The sequence below is a fragment of the Pseudophryne corroboree genome, chromosome 2 (genome assembly GCF_028390025.1).
Source record: "Pseudophryne corroboree isolate aPseCor3 chromosome 2, aPseCor3.hap2, whole genome shotgun sequence".
NCBI classification, from domain to species: Eukaryota; Metazoa; Chordata; class Amphibia; order Anura; family Myobatrachidae; genus Pseudophryne; species Pseudophryne corroboree.
In genome coordinates, this window is record NC_086445.1 from 688,698,284 (window position 1) to 688,716,995 (window position 18,712).

General features: G+C 46.8%; 1 protein-coding gene across 4 annotated transcripts in view; it reads left to right on the plus strand.

Annotated features, from left to right (window-relative positions):
* PFKFB2 (6-phosphofructo-2-kinase/fructose-2,6-biphosphatase 2) overlaps window positions 1-18,712 on the plus strand; it is a 248,721-nt gene that overhangs the window by 18,034 nt on the left and 211,975 nt on the right. For 3 of the 4 annotated variants that reach the window (XM_063955189.1, XM_063955188.1, XM_063955187.1), the window contains one exon: window positions 11,031-11,156. The exons of the other annotated variant lie outside the window; for it this stretch is intronic. In XM_063955189.1, coding sequence (XP_063811259.1) covers window positions 11,031-11,156 — 126 coding nt within the window. The remainder of the gene's footprint in view (window positions 1-11,030; window positions 11,157-18,712) is intronic. 4 annotated transcript variants of the gene reach the window in all.

Consider the following 18,712-nt stretch of genomic DNA (forward strand, 5'->3'; position numbering starts at 1 on the left):
GGGTATTATTCCACTCTTTTTGTGGTACCGAAGCCGGATGGCTCGGTAAGGCCTATTCTAAATCTGAAGTCCTTGAACCTGTACATAAAGAAGTTCAAGTTCAAGATGGAGTCACTCAGAGCAGTGATAGCGAACCTGGAAGAGGGGGACTTTATGGTATCCTTGGACATCAAGGATGCGTATCTCCACGTTCCAATTTACCCCTCACACCAGGGGTACCTCAGGTTCGTTGTACAAAACTGTCACTATCAGTTTCAGACGCTGCCGTTCGGATTGTCCACGGCACCTCGGATCTTTACAAAGGTAATGGCCGAGATGATGATTCTTCTTCGAAGAAAAGGCATATTAATTATCCCATACTTGGACGATCTCCTAATAAGGGCGAGGTCCAGAGAACAGCTAGAGATGGGATTAGCACTGTCGCAAGAAGTGCTAAAACAGCACGGGTGGATTCTGAATATTCCAAAATCCCAGTTAATGCCGACAACTCGTCTGCTGTTCCTAGGGATGATTCTGGACACGGTTCAGAAAAAGGTTTTTCTCCCGGAGGAAAAAGCCAAGGAGTTATCCGACCTTGTCAGGAACCTCCTAAAACCAGGAAAGGTGTCTGTACATCAATGCACAAGAGTCCTGGGAAAAATGGTGGCTTCTTACGAAGCAATTCCATTCGGCAGATTCCACGCAAGAATTTTCCAAAGGGATCTGTTGGACAAATGGTCAGGGTCGCATCTTCAGATGCACCTACGGATAACCCTGTCTCCAAGGACAAGGGTGTCTCTTCTGTGGTGGTTGCAGAGTCCTCATCTATTGGAGGGCCGCAGATTCGGCATACAGGATTGGATCCTGGTGACCACGGACGCCAGCCTGAGAGGCTGGGGAGCAGTCACACAAGGAAGAAACTTCCAGGGAGTATGGACGAGCCTGGAAACGTCTCTTCACATAAACATTCTGGAACTAAGAGCAATATACAATGCTCTAAGCCAGGCAGAACCTCTGCTTCAGGGAAAACCGGTGTTGATCCAGTCGGACAACATCACGGCAGTCGCCCATGTGAACAGACAGGGCGGCACAAGAAGCAGGAGTGCAATGGCAGAAGCTGCAAGGATTCTTCGCTGGGCAGAGAATCATGTGATAGCACTGTCAGCAGTGTTCATCCCGGGAGTGGACAACTGGGAAGCAGACACGATCTTCACCCGGGAGAGTGGGGACTTCATCCAGAAGTCTTCCACATGCTGGTAACCCGTTGGGAAAGACCAATGGTGGACATGATGGCGTCTCGCCTCAACAAAAAACTGGACAGGTATTGCGCCAGGTCAAGAGATCCGCAGGCAATAGCTGTGGACGCGCTGGTAACGCCTTGGGTGTACCAGTCGGTGTATGTGTTTCCTCCTCTGCCTCTCATACCAAAAGTATTGAGAATTATACGGCAAAGAGGCGTAAGAACGATACTAGTGGTTCCGGATTGGCCAAGAAGGACTTGGTACCCGGAACTTCAAGAGATGATCACGGAAGATCCGTGGCCTCTACCTCTAAGGAGGGACTTGCTTCAGCAGGGTCCCTGTCTGTTTCAAGACTTACCGCGGCTGCGTTTGACGGCATGGCGGTTGAACGCCGGATCCTAAAGGAAAAAGGCATGCCGGAAGAAGTCATTCCTACTTTGATTAAAGCAAGGAAGGAAGTAACCGTGCAACATTATCACCGAATTTGGCGAAAATATGTTGCGTGGTGCGAAGATCGGAGTGCTCCGACGGAGGAATTTCAACTGGGTCGATTCCTACATTTCCTGCAATCAGGATTGTCTATGGGTCTCAAATTGGGATCTATTAAGGTTCAAATTTCGGCCCTGTCGATTTTCTTTCAAAAAGAATTGGCTTCAGTCCCTGAAGTCCAGACCTTTGTTAAGGGAGTGCTGCATATACAGCCTCCTGTGGTGCCTCCAGTGGCACCGTGGGATCTCAATGTGGTTTTGGACTTTCTAAAATCTCATTGGTTTAAACCACTAAATAAGGTGGATTTGAAATATCTCACTTGGAAAGTGACCATGCTTCTAGCCCTGGCTTCTGCCAGGAGAGTATCAGAATTGGCAGCTTTATCTTACAAAAGCCCATATCTGATTTTCCATTCGGACAGGGCAGAACTGCGGACTCGTCCGCATTTTCTCCCTAAGGTGGTGTCAGCATTTCATCTGAACCAGCCTATTGTAGTGCCTGCGGCTACAAGTGACTTGGAGGACTCCAAGTTACTGGACGTTGTCAGAGCATTGAAAATATATATTGCAAGGACAGCTGGAGTCAGAAAATCTGACTCGTTGTTTATATTGTATGCACCCAACAAGATGGGTGCTCCTGCGTCTAAGCAGACGATTGCTCGTTGGATCTGTAGCACAATCCAACTTGCACATTCTGTGGCAGGCCTGCCACAGCCTAAATCTGTAAAGGCCCACTCCACAAGGAAGGTGGGCTCATCTTGGGCGGCTGCCCGAGGGGTCTCGGCATTACAACTTTGCCGAGCAGCTACGTGGTCAGGGGAGAACACGTTTGTAAAATTTTACAAATTTGATACTCTGGCTAAGGAGGACCTGGAGTTCTCTCATTCGGTGCTGCAGAGTCATCCGCACTCTCCCGCCCGTTTGGGAGCTTTGGTATAATCCCCATGGTCCTTTCAGGAACCCCAGCATCCACTAGGACGATAGAGAAAATAAGATTTTACTTACCGATAAATCTATTTCTCGGAGTCCGTAGTGGATGCTGGGCGCCCATCCCAAGTGCGGATTATCTGCATAAATTGTACATAGTTATTGTTAACTAATTCGGGTTATTGTTGAAGGAAGCCATCTTTCAGAGGCTCCGCTGTTATCATACTGTTAACTGGGTTTAGATCACAGGTTGTACGGTGTGATTGGTGTGGCTGGTATGAGTCTTACCCGGGATTCAAAATCCTCCCTTATTGTGTACGCTCGTCCGGGCACAGTACCTAACTGGAGTCTGGAGGAGGGTCATAGGGGGAGGAGCCAGTGCACACCACCTGATCTGAAAAAGCTTTACTTTTTGTGCCCTGTCTCCTGCGGAGCCGCTATTCCCCATGGTCCTTTCAGGAACCCCAGCATCCACTACGGACTCCGAGAAATAGATTTATCGGTAAGTAAAATCTTATTTTAAGGAAAAGAAACAGATTATTAACTTTCCCACATCTCATGAATTAAATGAATTCTTTGGAAAAGCTTGGGAGACTCCGGATAAGAGACCGCAGATCCCCAAAAGAATTTATATGGCATACCCTTTCCCTAAGCAGGACAGGGAGATTTGGGAATCACCCCCCACTGTGGACAAGGCCCTGACGCGCTTGTCCAAGAAAGTGGCGCTACCGTCTCCTGACACAGCGGCCCTTAAGGACCCTGCAGATCGCAGGCAAGAAACTACCTTAAAGTGTATTTATTCTCATACGGGAGCTGTGTTAAGACCGACAATTGCGTCGGCATGGGTGTGTAGCGCAATTGCAGCTTGGACAGATGAGCTGACAGATCAATTTGATAATATGGATAAGGATACTATATTCCTAACTCTAGCCCATATTAAAGACGCAGTCTTATTTATGAGGGATGCTCAAAGGGACATTGGATTGCTAGCTTCTAGGGCCAATGCCATGTCTATCTCAGCGAGAAGATCCTTATGGACTCGCCAATGGACGGGTGATGCGGATTCCAAGAAACATATGGAAGTACTACCCTATAAGGGGGATGTATTGTTTGGGGATGGGCTGACGGACCTGGTTTCCACAGCTACAGCAGGTAAATCAAATTTTTTACTATATATATTCCCCAACAGCAAAAGAAAGTAACACCCTATCAGATGCAGTCCTTTCGGTCGCACAAGTCCAAAAGAGGTCGGGGATCCTCCTTCCTCGGCAGAGGCAAGAGAGCACCTGCTTCGACAGGTGCCCAGGAACAAAAGTTCTCCCCGGCTGCTCCAAAACCCACAGCATGACGCTGGGGCTCCCCTGAGGGAGTCCGCACCGGTGGGGGCACGTCTTCGACTTTTCAGTCAGGCCTGGGTCAGTTCGGACCTGAATCCCTGGGTGTTGGAAATAGTTTCCCAGGGTTACAAATTGGAATTCGAGGAGGTGCCCCCGCGCCGATTTTTCAAATCGGCCCTACCAGCTTCCACATCGGAAAGGAATGTAGTGTTAGCTGCAATTCAAACGCTGTGTATACAGCAAGTGATAATCAAGGTTCCCCTGCACCAGCAGGGAAGAGGTTACTATTCAACCCTATTTGTGGTCCCGAAACCGGACGGTTCGGTCAGACCTATTTTGAATCTGAAATCCTTAAACCTGTACATAAAAAGATTCAAATTCAAAATGGAATCTCTCAGAGCGATAATAGCCAACATGGAGGAGGGGGAGTTTATGGTGTCTCTGGACATAAAGGATGCGTACCTTCATGTCCCCATATATGCCCCCCATCAGGAATACCTGAGATTCGCTGTACAGGATTGTCATTACCAATTTCAGACGTTGCCGTTTGGACTCTCCACGGCCCCGAGGATTTTCACGAAGATAATGGCGGAAATGATGGTGGTCCTGCGCAAGCATGGAGTCACAATTATCCCATACTTGGACGATCTCCTGATAAAAGCGAGATCAAGGGAGAAATTGCTGAGCAGTGTGGCGCTCTCTCTGAGAGTGCTCCAGCAACACGGTTGGATTCTAAATCTACCGAAGTCACAGTTGATTCCGACAACTCGACTACCGTTCCTAGGTATGATACTGGATACGGAACAAATGAAGATCTTCCTCCCAATAGAGAGAGCCCAAGACATCCAGAACATGGTCAGAGACCTGCTAAAACCGAAAAGGGTGTCAGTTCACCAATGCACTCGAGTTCTGGGGAAAATGGTGGCGGCCTACGAGGCCATTCCCTTCGGAAGGTTCCATGCAAGGACTTTTCAATGGGACCTTCTGGACAAGTGGTCCGGGTCCCATCTGCACTTACATCGGAAAATAACACTGTCCCCAGGGACAAGAGTGTCCCTCCTGTGGTGGTTGCAAAGTGCTCACCTCTTGGAGGGTCGCAGGTTCGGAATTCAGGATTGGATCCTGGTTACCACGGACGCGAGCCTCCGAGGATGGGGAGCGGTCACACAGGGAAAGACTTTTCAGGGTCTTTGGTCAGACCAGGAGTCCTGTCTACACATCAATGTGTTGGAACTCAGGGCCATTTACAACGGCCTTCGACAAGCGGAGAGTTTTCTTCGAAACCTACCGGTTCTGATTCAATCAGACAATGTCACAGCAGTGGCTCATGTGAACCGCCAAGGCGGGACAAGAAGCAGAGTCGCGATGGCGGAAGCCACAAGGATCCTTCGCTGGGCGGAAAATCGTGTAAACGCTCTGTCGGCTGTCTTCATTCCGGGAGTGGACAACTGGGAAGCAGACTTCCTCAGCAGACACGATCTCCATCCAGGAGAATGGGGACTTCATCAAGAAGTCTTTGCAGACGTAACACGTCTTTGGGGAACTCCTCAAATAGACATGATGGCGTCACGCCTCAACAAAAAACTTCGGAGGTATTGCGCCAGGTCTCGGGACCCTCAGGCAGTAGCAGTAGACGCACTGGTAACACCGTGGGTGTTCGAATCGGTCTACGTGTTTCCTCCTCTTCCTCTCATCACGAAAGTGTTGAGGATCATAAAACGAAGAAGAGTACAGACGATACTCGTTGTCCCAGACTGGCCTCGAAGGGCCTGGTACTCGGATCTACAAGAGATGCTCACAGGAGATCCCTGGCCTCTTCCTCTGAGGGAAGACCTGTTGCAGCAGGGGCCCTGTGTATTTCAAGACTTACCGCAGTTACGTTTGACGGCATGGCGGTTGAACGCCGAATCCTAGCGGGAAAGGGGATTCCGGAAGAGGTCATCCCTACTTTAATAAAGGCTAGGAAGGAGGTGACGGTAAAACATTATCACCGTATCTGGCGAAAGTATGTGTCTTGGTGTGAGACCAAGAATGCACCTACGGAAGATTTTCATCTGGGTCGTCTTCTCCACTTCCTACAGACAGGAGTGGATATGGGCCTGAAATTAGGCTCGGTTAGGGTACAGATTTCGGCCCCCTCGATTTTCTTTCAGAAGGAATTGGCTTCTCTTCTAGAAGTCCAGACATTTGTAAAGGGAGTGCTGCACATCCAGCCCCCTTTTGTGCCTCCAGTGGCACCATGGGATCTGAACGTGGTGTTGCAGTTCCTAAAATCACACTGGTTTGAACCGCTTAACAAGGTTGAGTTGAAATTTCTTACCTGGAAGGTGGTCATGTTGTTGGCCTTAGCATCAGCAAGGCGAGTGTCAGAATTGGCGGCTTTGTCACACAAGAGCCCCTACTTGATTTTTCATGTGGATCGAGCTGAATTGAGGACACGTCCGCAATTTTTGCCTAAAGTGGTTTCTTCGTTCCATATGAATCAACCTATTGTGGTGCCTGTGGCTACAGGTGACCTGGAGGATTCCAGATCCCTGGACGTAGACAGGGCCTTAAAAATTTATGTAGCCAGGACGGCTAGAATTAGGAAAACAGGCTCTGTTTGTCCTGTATGCGGCCAATAAGATTGGCGCTCCTGCTTCGAAGCAGACTATTGCTCGCTGGATCTGTAATACGATTCAGCAGGCTCACTCTACAGCTGGATTGCCGGTACCAAATTCGGTTAAGGCCCATTCCACTAGGAAGGTGGGCTCTTCTTGGGCGGCTGCCCGAGGAGTCTCGGCATTACAACTTTGCCGAGCGGCGACTTGGTCTGGGTCAATCACTTTTGCTAAATTCTACAAGTTTGATACTCTGGCTGATGAGGACCTAGCGTTTACTCAGTCGGTGCTGCAGAGTCATACGCACTCTCCCGCCCGATTGGATGCTTTGGTATAAACCCCATGGTCCTTACGGAGTCCCCAGCATCCTCTAGGACGTAAGAGAAAATAAGATTTTAAACCTACCGGTAAATCTATTTCTCCTAGTCCGTAGAGGATGCTGGGCGCCCGTCCCAGTGCGGAAACTCTGCAAGACTTGTATATAGTTGTTGCTTACATAAGGGTTATGTTACAGTTGACATCGGTCTTGGATCGTTACTGTCGTTTGTCCATACTGTTAACTGGTTATGTATGTTCCAGGTTACATGGTATGATTGGTGTGGGCTGGTATGAATCTTGCCCTTGGATTGCTAAATCCTGCCTTGTATTGTCCATCTCCTCTGGGCACAAAAAGGACTAAACAAGAGAGCGCAGGCAGACTTAATAGAAGTTAACAATTTATTAAAACAGTGATCACAGAATATGATAATATTAAGATAGTTATGAATTAATTCCGTACTACAACTCCATATATTCCACACATTCCAGTGCACTAATATACTGGTATAGTGACGATATGAAGTAATCCTAAAATTTTTAGCAGCTGGTGTTTAAGTGCTGAGAATCTGGATATTATCCATATAACAGTCTCATACTTGTATTGATTTGTTCAAAATGAAAGTCACATGTATGCAAAGTCAGTGCACTGTTGATTATGGATTAAATATCTGTGAGTTACCTCCAATGGACATAGCACCAGTTCCGTTTGCTTTAGTATATCCTCATATAGGAATTGACGCTTACCGCTTCCTTGATGTGAATATAGCACTCCCGAGTGCTCGGGTGTCTGCTTGTTCCAGCGACTGTATCCACTGCTCTCTCCTTACTAAGTCGTGTCAGACTCCTGACTGCTCACCGCTCCTACGGATCATCTGACGGTGCTGTAATTAACCGAAGTGCCGTTGATCCAAGGAGATAAGCTGACAGCCACGGTCCCCGTATTGCAGAAGGGACCAGTGCAGGTGGCTTTTTTCGGTCAGATTTAGACCCGACAGTGGAAATGAGCTGGCAGCCACGGTCCCCGTGATTCAAAAGGGACCAGTGCAGGAGGCTTTGCTCGGGCAGATTTTTACCCGACAGTGGAGTAGAGCTGGAACAGGTGAAGTCCGTGAGAGGTGGAAGTGGTTGGATGAAAGGTAGTCGGATCCTATAGCAGCCCTGACGCGTTTCTCGACCGGCACAGTCTGGTCGTTTCCTCAGAGGGCACAGTTCTCTAACTGAGGTCTGGAGGAGGGGCATAGAGGGAGGAGCCAGTGCACACCCATAGTCAAAGTTCTTTTTTGGTGCCCTATCTCCTGCGGAGCCCGTCTATACCCCATGGTCCTTACGGAGTCCCCAGCATCATCTACGGACTAGGAGAAATAGATTTACCGGTAGGTTTAAAATCTTATTTTTTCCTCACTTACTGGTAGGAAGGAAGGAGGCAGAGCCGCTTGTTCTCCAGAACGCCGAAGTGCGGCTGCTCCTGCAGCAGCAGCAGCGCCATGGCAGTGCGGCTGACGGACGTGTACTGATTGTGCTCATACAGTTCCACATCCGTCAGTCGTACACTGCTGGCACTACTACTGCAGGCGCAGCCACGTTTCCGGATTTTCTAGAACAAGCGGCTTTGCCTTCCTACCAGTAAGTACATAGCCAGGCCCTGAATGCGGTGCGGCAGTAAAAATAAGAAAATTAAGAAAAAAAACAATTTAAATAATACATTTTAGAGGGTGCAGTGGGATTGCCTTTGGGGCCTCCCCAAGCCCCATAACAGTTGCATCCCCTGCAACTTGTATAGTTAGAGCAGGGGTGTCAAACTCGTGGGCCTCCAGCATTTGTGGAACTACACATCCCAGCATGCCCTATCACAGTTGCAGCAGTCCCTAATACAAAATGTATGGCAAGGCATGCTGGGATGTGTACTTCCACAACAGCTGGAGGGCCGTGAGTTTGACACCCCTGAGTTAGAGGATTCATCCATATGTGTCCGTCTATGACCCCTCCTGTGTGTCCGTCCATCTATGCCCCCATATGGTGCTCTGTCTGTCTGCCCATATCCCTGTCTGTCCGTCCATCTAGGCCAGGGATGGGGAACCTTCGGCCCTTCAGCTGTTGTTAAACTACCCATCCCAGCATGCCCTGCAACAGTTTTAGCATCGCCAAATAGCAAAACTGTTAAAAGGCATGCTGGTATGTGTAGTTTAACAAAAGCTGGAGGGCTAAAGGTTCCCCACCCCTGATCTGTGCCCTCTCCCGTATAAACGGTGCTCTATCCGTCTGATTGTCTGTGTATATCACCTCCTGCCTGTCTGTCTATGCCCCCTCCCATCTGTCCATCAATGCCTCCCCCAACCCCCACCCCGTCCATCGATGTATACCCCCATGTGATGCTCGGTCTGTTCGTCTGCCAATGCCCCCTCCTTGTCTGTCCATGCCCCCATATTGCCTATCTGTCCATCTGTCAGTGGTGCCAACGTCCATTTATGCTCTCATTTGGTGCCCTGTTTGTCCGTCCATGCATCCACCCCCGTCCTGTGCTGTAGTCAAGTAGTGTCCAATCCACCTTCTCTTAAATGTAATTTTTTAAACCAGCCTGTAACATGACGGTTAGGAGCTGACTGGCTGGTGTGTTATCACCTTCCACTTTATCACTACTCCAGCCTTAACACATCTACCCCTCGGTCTGTTACATGGCAGGTAGGAGTTAATTGGCTGGTACTTTGTCTCTCTCCAAGGCTTAGTAAATACACCCCTTTATCATTAATTGAACATATGACCTTAGTTCTGTGAGGCAGTAATACTAACCAAAACACTATTGTGCGATTTCTTTCACTGCAGTAGTACTACTGAAATGTATCCTCACTATGGTAGTATATCACAAGAGTGCACTCCATTGCAAAAATTCTCAGCAATCACAATCATGTTGCTCTGCAAATTAATGGGAGGAATTCAGTTCTCGTGCCTTCGCTCCTGTCTAAAGTGATGGAGGATGCAGCAATGCAACACAATTGAATTCCCCCCACTGTGTCTTGTGGGGGAAAAAAAGCTGGTTTGGTCTGGCAGTTTTGTGCTTCATTTATGATATCAAATGGGAGCACCTTTTAAGGGGTTGGGGCTGAGAGACCGGTGCTGGGGATCCCGACGGTTAGCATACCGACCCCGGGATCCTGGCAGCAGAATGCCGGCAGTGGAGTGGTTGGGCGAGTGCAACAAAGCCCCTTGCGGGCTCGCTGCACTTTCCAAAAGTTCTGTTCCCACTCTATGGGTGTCGTGAACACCCACAAGTGGGAATAGTCCCTGTCAGGAGGGCGACTGTCAGGCTGATAAGCGGGCGGGATCCTGGTGTCGGCATGGTGACCGCCGGGATCCCGGAGGCCTGTCCCATGACTGGATCATGGGCGCCTGTCCTATGACTGGATCCCCTTTAACCAATAATCTTTGTAATAATGGAGTTGTTAGAGGTTTCCATGGAATCCAGGTGGGATAATATCACATGTAGTTAGTAATTGCTGGCATTTGAAATCATGGCATTTGTTTTCCTATCCAAACTGATGTAACTTTCATCAAATTAAGCGATATCTGAACATGTAATATCACCTATAAAGTTGATTCATGTAAGTTAGCTTCTATTTACAGAACTCTGATTAGATCTTATGGATATTCAAAATTTTCTATAAATAGTTTCAATAATTTGCTTCTTTTTATATCAATAATGTTCGAATTAGTACTATTGATGTTCCTGATTTTCTTGGCATGAAGCACTTTTTTTTTTTTTTTCGTTTGCACTTTTTGGTGTCTAACTTGTCTTTTATCCTATATAATAAAATGATGATGTTGCTCCTCACCTCTGTGGGGGGAATTAAAGTGTCTTGCATGCAGGTGGCCACTTGATGGCGGCTGACCGAGCAATTCAAGTGTTGCTCCGTAAGGGCGCGCACAGCCGGCAGTGCTGACATTACTGTTATGATGATCGGAATTCTGACGGGCTGGTAACTAGTTGTTTATAATTATACAATATTGTGTGTAACTTATTTGATATTTTTTTTTTTTATAAAGGGAAGGGTGTTTTAAAATTAAAAGGTCAGAGTTCAAATTTCTGCAAAAATATAATTATACTGTAATTTGTTTCTAAAGTTAGCATTTATATTGACTGTGCAGCTTGGGCCTCATACATGACAAACTCTCCGACACTGATTGTAATGATTGGACTGCCTGCCAGAGGCAAGACGTACATGTCCAAGAAGTTAACACGGTACCTCAACTGGATTGGAGTGCCCACAAAAGGTAGGTCCTGTAAACAAGCACTTCAGCAACGTTATTTACATTCCAAGAATCTATTAAAGTGGAAGTTGAAATGGAATTTAATGCAATGTAATAGCTGTAATTCCAAATGTTGCCTGGCTTTTATTTTCCTCTGTCTCCACCCCCCTCTACTTTGCTCCACCTCTTTCCCTCCTCATTCTACACCGGGGGGGCCCTGAGAAGCAATAAATACACCTTGGATGGCATATATATCACAATATATAGCCCCAGAGGCTATATATGTGATAAATACTCCTGCCAGAATCCATAAAAAAGCGGGAGAAAAGTCCGCCGAAAAAGGGGCGGAGCTATCTCCCTCAGCACACTGGCGCCATTTCTCCCTCACAGCTCCGCTGGAAGGAAGCTCCCTGGCTCTCCCCTGCAGTCTACACTACAGAAAAGGGTAAAAAAGAGAGGGGGGGCACTAAATGTAGGCGCAATATACATATAGCAGCTATAAGGGGATATAATTTAGTTAATCCCTGATTTATATAGCGCTCTGGTGTGTGCTGGCATACTCTCTCTCTGTCTCCCCAAAGGGCTTTGTGGGGTCCTGTCTTCTGTCAGAGCATTCCCTGTGTGTGTGCGGTGTGTCGGTACGGCTGTGTCGACATGTTTGATGAGGAGACTTATGTGGAGAAGGAGCAGGTGCCTATAAATGTGTTGTCGCCCCCTGCGGGGCAGACACCGGAGTGGATGGACTTGTGGAAGGAATTACGCGAAAGTGTCGACTCCTTACATAAAAAAATTTGACGACATGCCAAAATGCGGGGCAGCCGGCTTCTCTGCCCGTACCTGCCCAGACGTCTCAAAAGTCATCAGGGGCTCTAAAACTCCCGCTACCTCAGATGGCAGACACAGATGTCGACACGGATACTGATACCAGTGTCGACGACGAAGAGACTAATGGAATGTCCAATAGGGCCACTCGTTATATGATTGAGGCAATGAAAGATGTTTTACACATTTCTGAGGTGACCCCAGGTACCACAAAAAAGGGTGTTATGTTTGGGGAGAAAAAACTACCAGTAGTTTTTCCCCCTTCTGAAGAATTGAATGAAGTGTGTGAACTAGCGTGGGCTTCCCCCGATAAAAAATTGGTAATTTCAAAAAAATTACTAATGGCGTACCCTTTCCCGCCAGAGGATAGGTCACGTTGGGAAACACCCCCTAGGGTGGATAAAGCACTTACGCGCTTATCAAAAAAGGTGGCACTGCCGTCCCAGGATACGGCCGCCCTAAAGGAACCTGCTGACAGAAAGCAGGAGGCTCTCCAGAAAGCTATATATACACACACTGGTATTATACTGAGACCAGCTATTGCCTCAGCATGGATGTGCAGTGCTGCAGCTGCATGGTCAGACTCCCTGTCAGAAAACATTGACACCCTAGACAGGGACACTATATTGCTAAACGTAGAGCATATTAAAGACGCTGTCTTTTACATAAGAGATGCACAGAGGGATATTTGCCGGCTGGCATCAAAAATAAGTGCACTGTCCATTTGTGCCAGGAAAGAGCAGACGGGGTAGAGGCGCGTCCTTTCTGCCCAGAGGCAGAGGTAGGGGAAAAAAGCTGCAGCATACAGCCACTTCCCAGGAACAAAAGTCCTCCCCCGCTTCTTCTGCTAAGTCCGCCGCATGACGCTGGGGCTCAGCAGGCGGAGCCAGGTACGGTGGGCTGCCGTCTCAAAAACTTCAGCAATCAGTGGGCTCGCTCACAGGTAGATCCCTGGATCCTTCAAGTGGTATCTCAGGGGTACAGGCTGGAATTCGAGACATCTCCCCCCCCCCCCCCCCCCCCGCCGTTTCCTCAAATCTGCCTTACCAACGACTCCTTCAGAAAGGGAGGCTGTGTTAGAGGCAATTCACAAGCTGTATTCCCAGCAGGTGATAGTCAAGGTGCCCCTACTTCAACAAGGACGGGGTTACTATTCCACAATGTTTGTGGTACCGAAACCGGACTGTTCGGTGAGACCCATTTTAAATTTGAAATCCTTGAACACATATTTAAGAAAATTCAAGTTCAAGATGGAATCGCTCAGGGCGGTTATTGCAAGCCTGGAAGAGGGAGATTACATGGTATCTCTGGACATCAAGGATGCTTACCTGCATGTCCCCATTTACCATCCTCACCAGGAGTACCTCAGATTTGTGGTACAGGATTGTCATTACCAATTCCAGACGTTGCCGTTCAACCTGTCCACGGCACCGAGGGTATTTACCAAGGTAATGGCCGAAATGATGATACTCCTTCGGAAAAAGGGAGTTTTAATTATCCCATACTTGGACGATCTCCTGATAAGGGCGAGGTCCAGAGAGCAGTTGTTGGTCGGCGTAGCATTATCTCAGGAGGTGCTACACCAGCACGGTTGGATTCTGAATATTCCAAAGTCTCGGCTGGTTCCGGCGACACGTCTACTGTTCCTGGGGATGATTCTGGACACAGTCCAGAAAAAAGTGTTTCTCCCAGAGGAGAAAGCCAAGGAGCTGTCATCTCTAGTGAGAGGCCTCCTGAAACCAAAACAGGTTGCGGTGCATCATTGCACGCGAGTCCTGGGAAAGATGGTAGCTTCCTACGAAGCGATTCCATTCGGCAGGTTCCATGCCAGAACCTTTCAGTGGAACCTGTTGGACCAATGGTACGGATCGCATCTTCAATGCATCGGTTGATAACCCTGTCTCCAAGGACCAGGGTGTCTCTGCTGTGGTGGCTGCAGAGTGCTCATCTCAGAGAGGGCCGCAGATTCGGCATACAGGACTGGGTCCTGGTGACCACGGATGCCAGCCTTCGGGGCTGGGGTGCAGTCACACGGGGAAGAAACTTCCAAGGACTTTGGTCAAGTCAGGAGACTTCCCTACACATAAATGTTCTGGAACTGAGGGCCATTTACAATGCCCTAAGTCAAGCAAAGCCCCTGCTTCAAAACCAGCCGGTTCTGATCCAGTCAGACAACATCACGGCAGTCGCCCATGTAAATCGACAGGGCGGCACAAGAAGCAGGACGGCGATGGCAGAAGCCACAAGGATTCTCCGATGGGCGGAAAATCACGTGTTAGCACTGTCAGCAGTGTTCATTCCGGGAGTGGACAGCTGGGAAGCAGACTTCCTCAGCAGGCACGACCTCCACCCGGGAGAGTGGGGACTTCATCCAGAAGTCTTCCAACTGATTGTAAACCGTTGGGAAAAGCCACAGGTGGACATGATGGCGTCCCGCTTAAACAAAAAGCTAGAAAAATATTGCGCCAGGTCAAGAGACCCTCAGGCGATAGCTGTGGACGCTCTAGTGACACTGTGGGTGTACCGGTCGGTTTATGTGTTCCCTCCTCTTCCTCTCATACCCAAGGTACTGAGGATAATAAAGAAAAGAGGAGTAAGAACTATTCTCATTGTTCCAGATTGGCCAAGAAGGTCTTGGTACCCGGAACTTCAAGAATTAATCTGAGGACCCATGGCCTCTGCCGCTCAGACAGGACCTGCTGCTGCAGGGGCCCTGTCTGTTCCAAGACTTACCGCGGCTGCGTTTAACGGCATGGCGGTTGAACACCGGATCCTAAAAGAAAAAGGTATTCCGGAGGAAGTCATTCCTACGCTTATTAAAGCTAGAAAAGATGTAACCGTACAACATTATCACCGCATATGGCGAAAATATGTTGCGTGGTGTGAGGCCAGGAAGGCCCCAACGGAGGAATTCCAGCTAGGTCGATTTCTGCACTTCCTACAGTCAGGGGTGACTATGGGCCTAAAACTGGGTTCCATTAAGCTCCAGATTTCGGCTCTGTCGATTTTCTTCCAAAAAGAACTGGCTTCACTGCCTGAAGTTCAGACATTTGTAAAGGGAGTGCTGCATATTCAGCCTCCTTTTGTGCCTCCAGTGGCACCGTGGGACCTCAACGTGGTGTTGGGTTTCCTAAAGTCACATTGGTTTGAGCCACTCAAAACCGTGGATTTAAAATATCTCACGTGGAAAGTGGTCATGCTTTTGGCCTTGGCTTCGGCAAGGCGTGTGTCAGAATTGGCGGCTTTGTCATGTAAAAGCCCCTATTTGATTTTCCATATGGATAGGGCAGAATTGAGGACTCGTCCCCAGTTTCTTCCTAAGGTGGTATCAGCTTTTCACTTGAACCAACCTATCGTGGTGCCTGCGGCTACTAGGGACTTGGAGGACTCCAAGTTACTGGACGTAGTCAGGGCCTTGAAAATTTATGTTTCCAGGACGGCTGGAGTCAGGAAGACTGACTCGCTATTTATCCTGTATGCACCAAACAAGATGGGTGCTCCTGCTTCAAAGCAGACTATTGCTCGCTGGATTTGTAGCACAATTCAGCTTGCGCATTCGGTGGCTGGCCTGCCGCAGCCTAAATCTGTAAAAGCCCATTCCACGAGGAAAGTGGGCTCTTCTTGGGCGGCTGCCCGAGGGGTCTCGGCTTTACAACTTTGCCGAGCTGCTACTTGGTCGGGCAAACACGTTTGCAAAATTCTACAAATTTGATACCCTGGCTGAGGAGGACCTTGAGTTCTCTCATTCGGTGCTGCAGAGTCATCCGCACTCTCCCGCCCGTTTGGGAGCTTTGGTATAATCCCCATGGTCCTTACGGAGTCCCCAGCATCCACTAGGACGTCAGAGAAAATAAGATTTTACTCACCGGTAAATCTATTTCTCGTAGTCCGTAGTGGATGCTGGGCGCCCGTCCCAAGTGCGGACTGTCTGCAATACTTGTATATAGTTATTGTTAACTACAAGGGTTATTGTTGAGCCATCCTTTGAGAGGCTATGTTGTGTTCATACTGTTAACTGTTATCACGAGTTATACGGTGTGGCTGGTATGAGTCTTACCCGGGATTCAAAATCCTTCCTTATTGTGTCAGCTCTTCCGGGCACTGTATCCTTACTGAAGTCTGGAGGAGGGTCATAGTGGGAGGGGCCAGTGCACACCAGGTAGTCCTAAATCTTTCTTAGCTATGCCCAGTCTCCTGCGGAGCCGCTATTCCCCATGGTCCTTACGGAGTCCCCAGCATCCACTACGGACTACAAGAAATAGATTTACCGGTGAGTAAAATCTTATTTTTCCTGTGTTTATCTTGTGTCCTTGGTACGTAAGATCAATAAACATATATTCAAAACCCAAAAAACCCTGCAACCAATGTAAGTTTTTTTTTGTTTTTTGTTTTTTTGTTTTATGAAACCTTTTCAGTTACCCTTAATATAAATTACTTTATGCCTTTTATTTTAATTTTTTTAAACCCTACCCCTTTACATGATGGAAGCACATCAGACCGGTTTTATATCTGCTCTAATCCACTTGTTTAAGCAGGTTTCTACACCATTGTCCTAGTTTGACTCGCGGTGCCAGCTCAATTTTATGCAGGAAATTAGGATGCAGAATTCCAGAGGATCTGCTACACACCGAGACTTGCATCAGCAAATCCATTGAATACTTTGGATGCAATACCAAAAAGTGGAGTGTGTGCTAAAATGATTACAGGTTGAGTATCCCATATCCAAATATTCCGAAATACGGAATATTCCGAAATACGGACTTTTTTGAGTGAGATAGTGAAACCTTTGTTTTCTGATGGCTCAATGTACACAAACTTTGTTTAATACACAAAGTTATTAAAAATATTGTATTAAATGACCTTCAGACTGTGTGTATAAGTTGTATATGAAACATAAATATGTGAATGTAGACACACTTTGTTTAATGCACAAAGTTATAAAAAATATTGGCTAAAATGACCTTCAGGCTGTGTGTATAAGATGTATATGTAACATAAATGCATTCTGTGCTTAGATTTAGGTCCCATCACCATGATATCTCATTGTGGTATGCAATTATTCCAAAATACGGAAAAATCCCATATCCAAAATACCTCTGGTCCCAAGATTTTGGATAAGGGATACTCAACCCGTATCACCTTTTTAAGTCTTTCTCCTTTATAAGTGACTTGTCATTGTTTACAGGGAAGAGCAGTTATTGAACAGAAAAACAATCCACATTCTTATCTGACTTCAGTTCATTCATTAGCAGGGTGTGTTCTTTGTACTGACCTCAATTATACTTGTGTTTAGTAATTATGGGAACCTCAGCAACTTTATTAGCACCAGCTAAATTCAATAAGATCTAGTAATAATAGGGCGAAAGTGTGTTCCAGTTCATTTTTTTTTATTTTATTTTTTATGTGCAAATGGCATGTTGGGAAAATATTTAATCACTTAACTGGCTAATATTTTTTTTCGATTGAATGAGGTCCATTTAAAACTTTACCAACACAATTTTATTTAATATTTTATTTAAAAAATACATGTACTGTACATACAGTATGTATTTTTTCTAAACACAGTATACCATAAAAATTACCATTTTATGGTATACTGTAGTGATGGCCATTGATAGCGGTACCATCGATGACCTATGGCTTTAACCATCATTCGAAAACAATCAACTGTTCAACCATTGTTGATTGCGTCAACCGCAGACTGCGGCCATCGTGACTGTACCACAAATGTTTTTCTTAACCTTGTGGGGTTAGTGTGTGGTAGCTGCCATCAGTGATGCGACAACAGTGCCAGTCATTGGCCATAGGCCATCAAGGGTTTTTCAAGCTATCATTGGTCAGCCATAGTCACAGGCCACATATCTATAGTCTATTAAAAAAAAAAAAAAAAAAGTTTTACTGATATATCAAGTGATGATTAGTATGAGTGGGGGGTCAGGACTCTGCCGTTCATATATCCCTGGCTGCTTCTCCTCTTGGCAGCTGCTGGGATTACACTGGGGATATCGCTGGAGGCATTTACCTTTTATGCAGTGGCTGCTCCTCTACAACCCGGTGATTACCCTGAGGAAAGTGCTGGAGACATTTGCATCTGGGACTACACTGGGCAGGGTCAAACACAGGATTTTTACAAGGGAGGTTTCCTTGTGCCAGGGATGTACGGTGAGCTAAATGGCTCAGGAGGCACCAGAGCCAGATTCAAACACAATATATGAGCAAAAGAGTACATCTGGCCATTATACACATGTGCAGCAGTATAAACTTCTGGAAATTTGATGAGTTTTGATCTGAGAAGTGCAGAAAAGGTCAGCAGGTGAGGCACTGCTTCACCTGCCATAGACTTTTTAATCCAGAGTTTTAGCTATAAAAATGATTAGAATAATGCAAAGAAGGTATTTCAAACATATTCTTTATATTTTTCATATACTTTATACAATCAAAACTCTGGTACAAACGTTAGTATGATAGGAAAGGCACTGCCTCACCCCGCCGCACGTCACTGCCTTGTGCATATGTTTGTAAATATGTACAGTGTATATGAATCTATGCAAGTTTTTTATATATTTATATGTACAGTAGTAGTAGAAACCAACACTCTCCAATGATCAGATGATAAAATAATCCAGTTTTATTATAACGTTTCAATCCGTAACTGATTTTTTTTCAAGGACACGTATGTGTGTGTGTGTGTGTATGTATGTATGTATGTATGTATGTATATATATATATATATATATATATATATATATATATATATA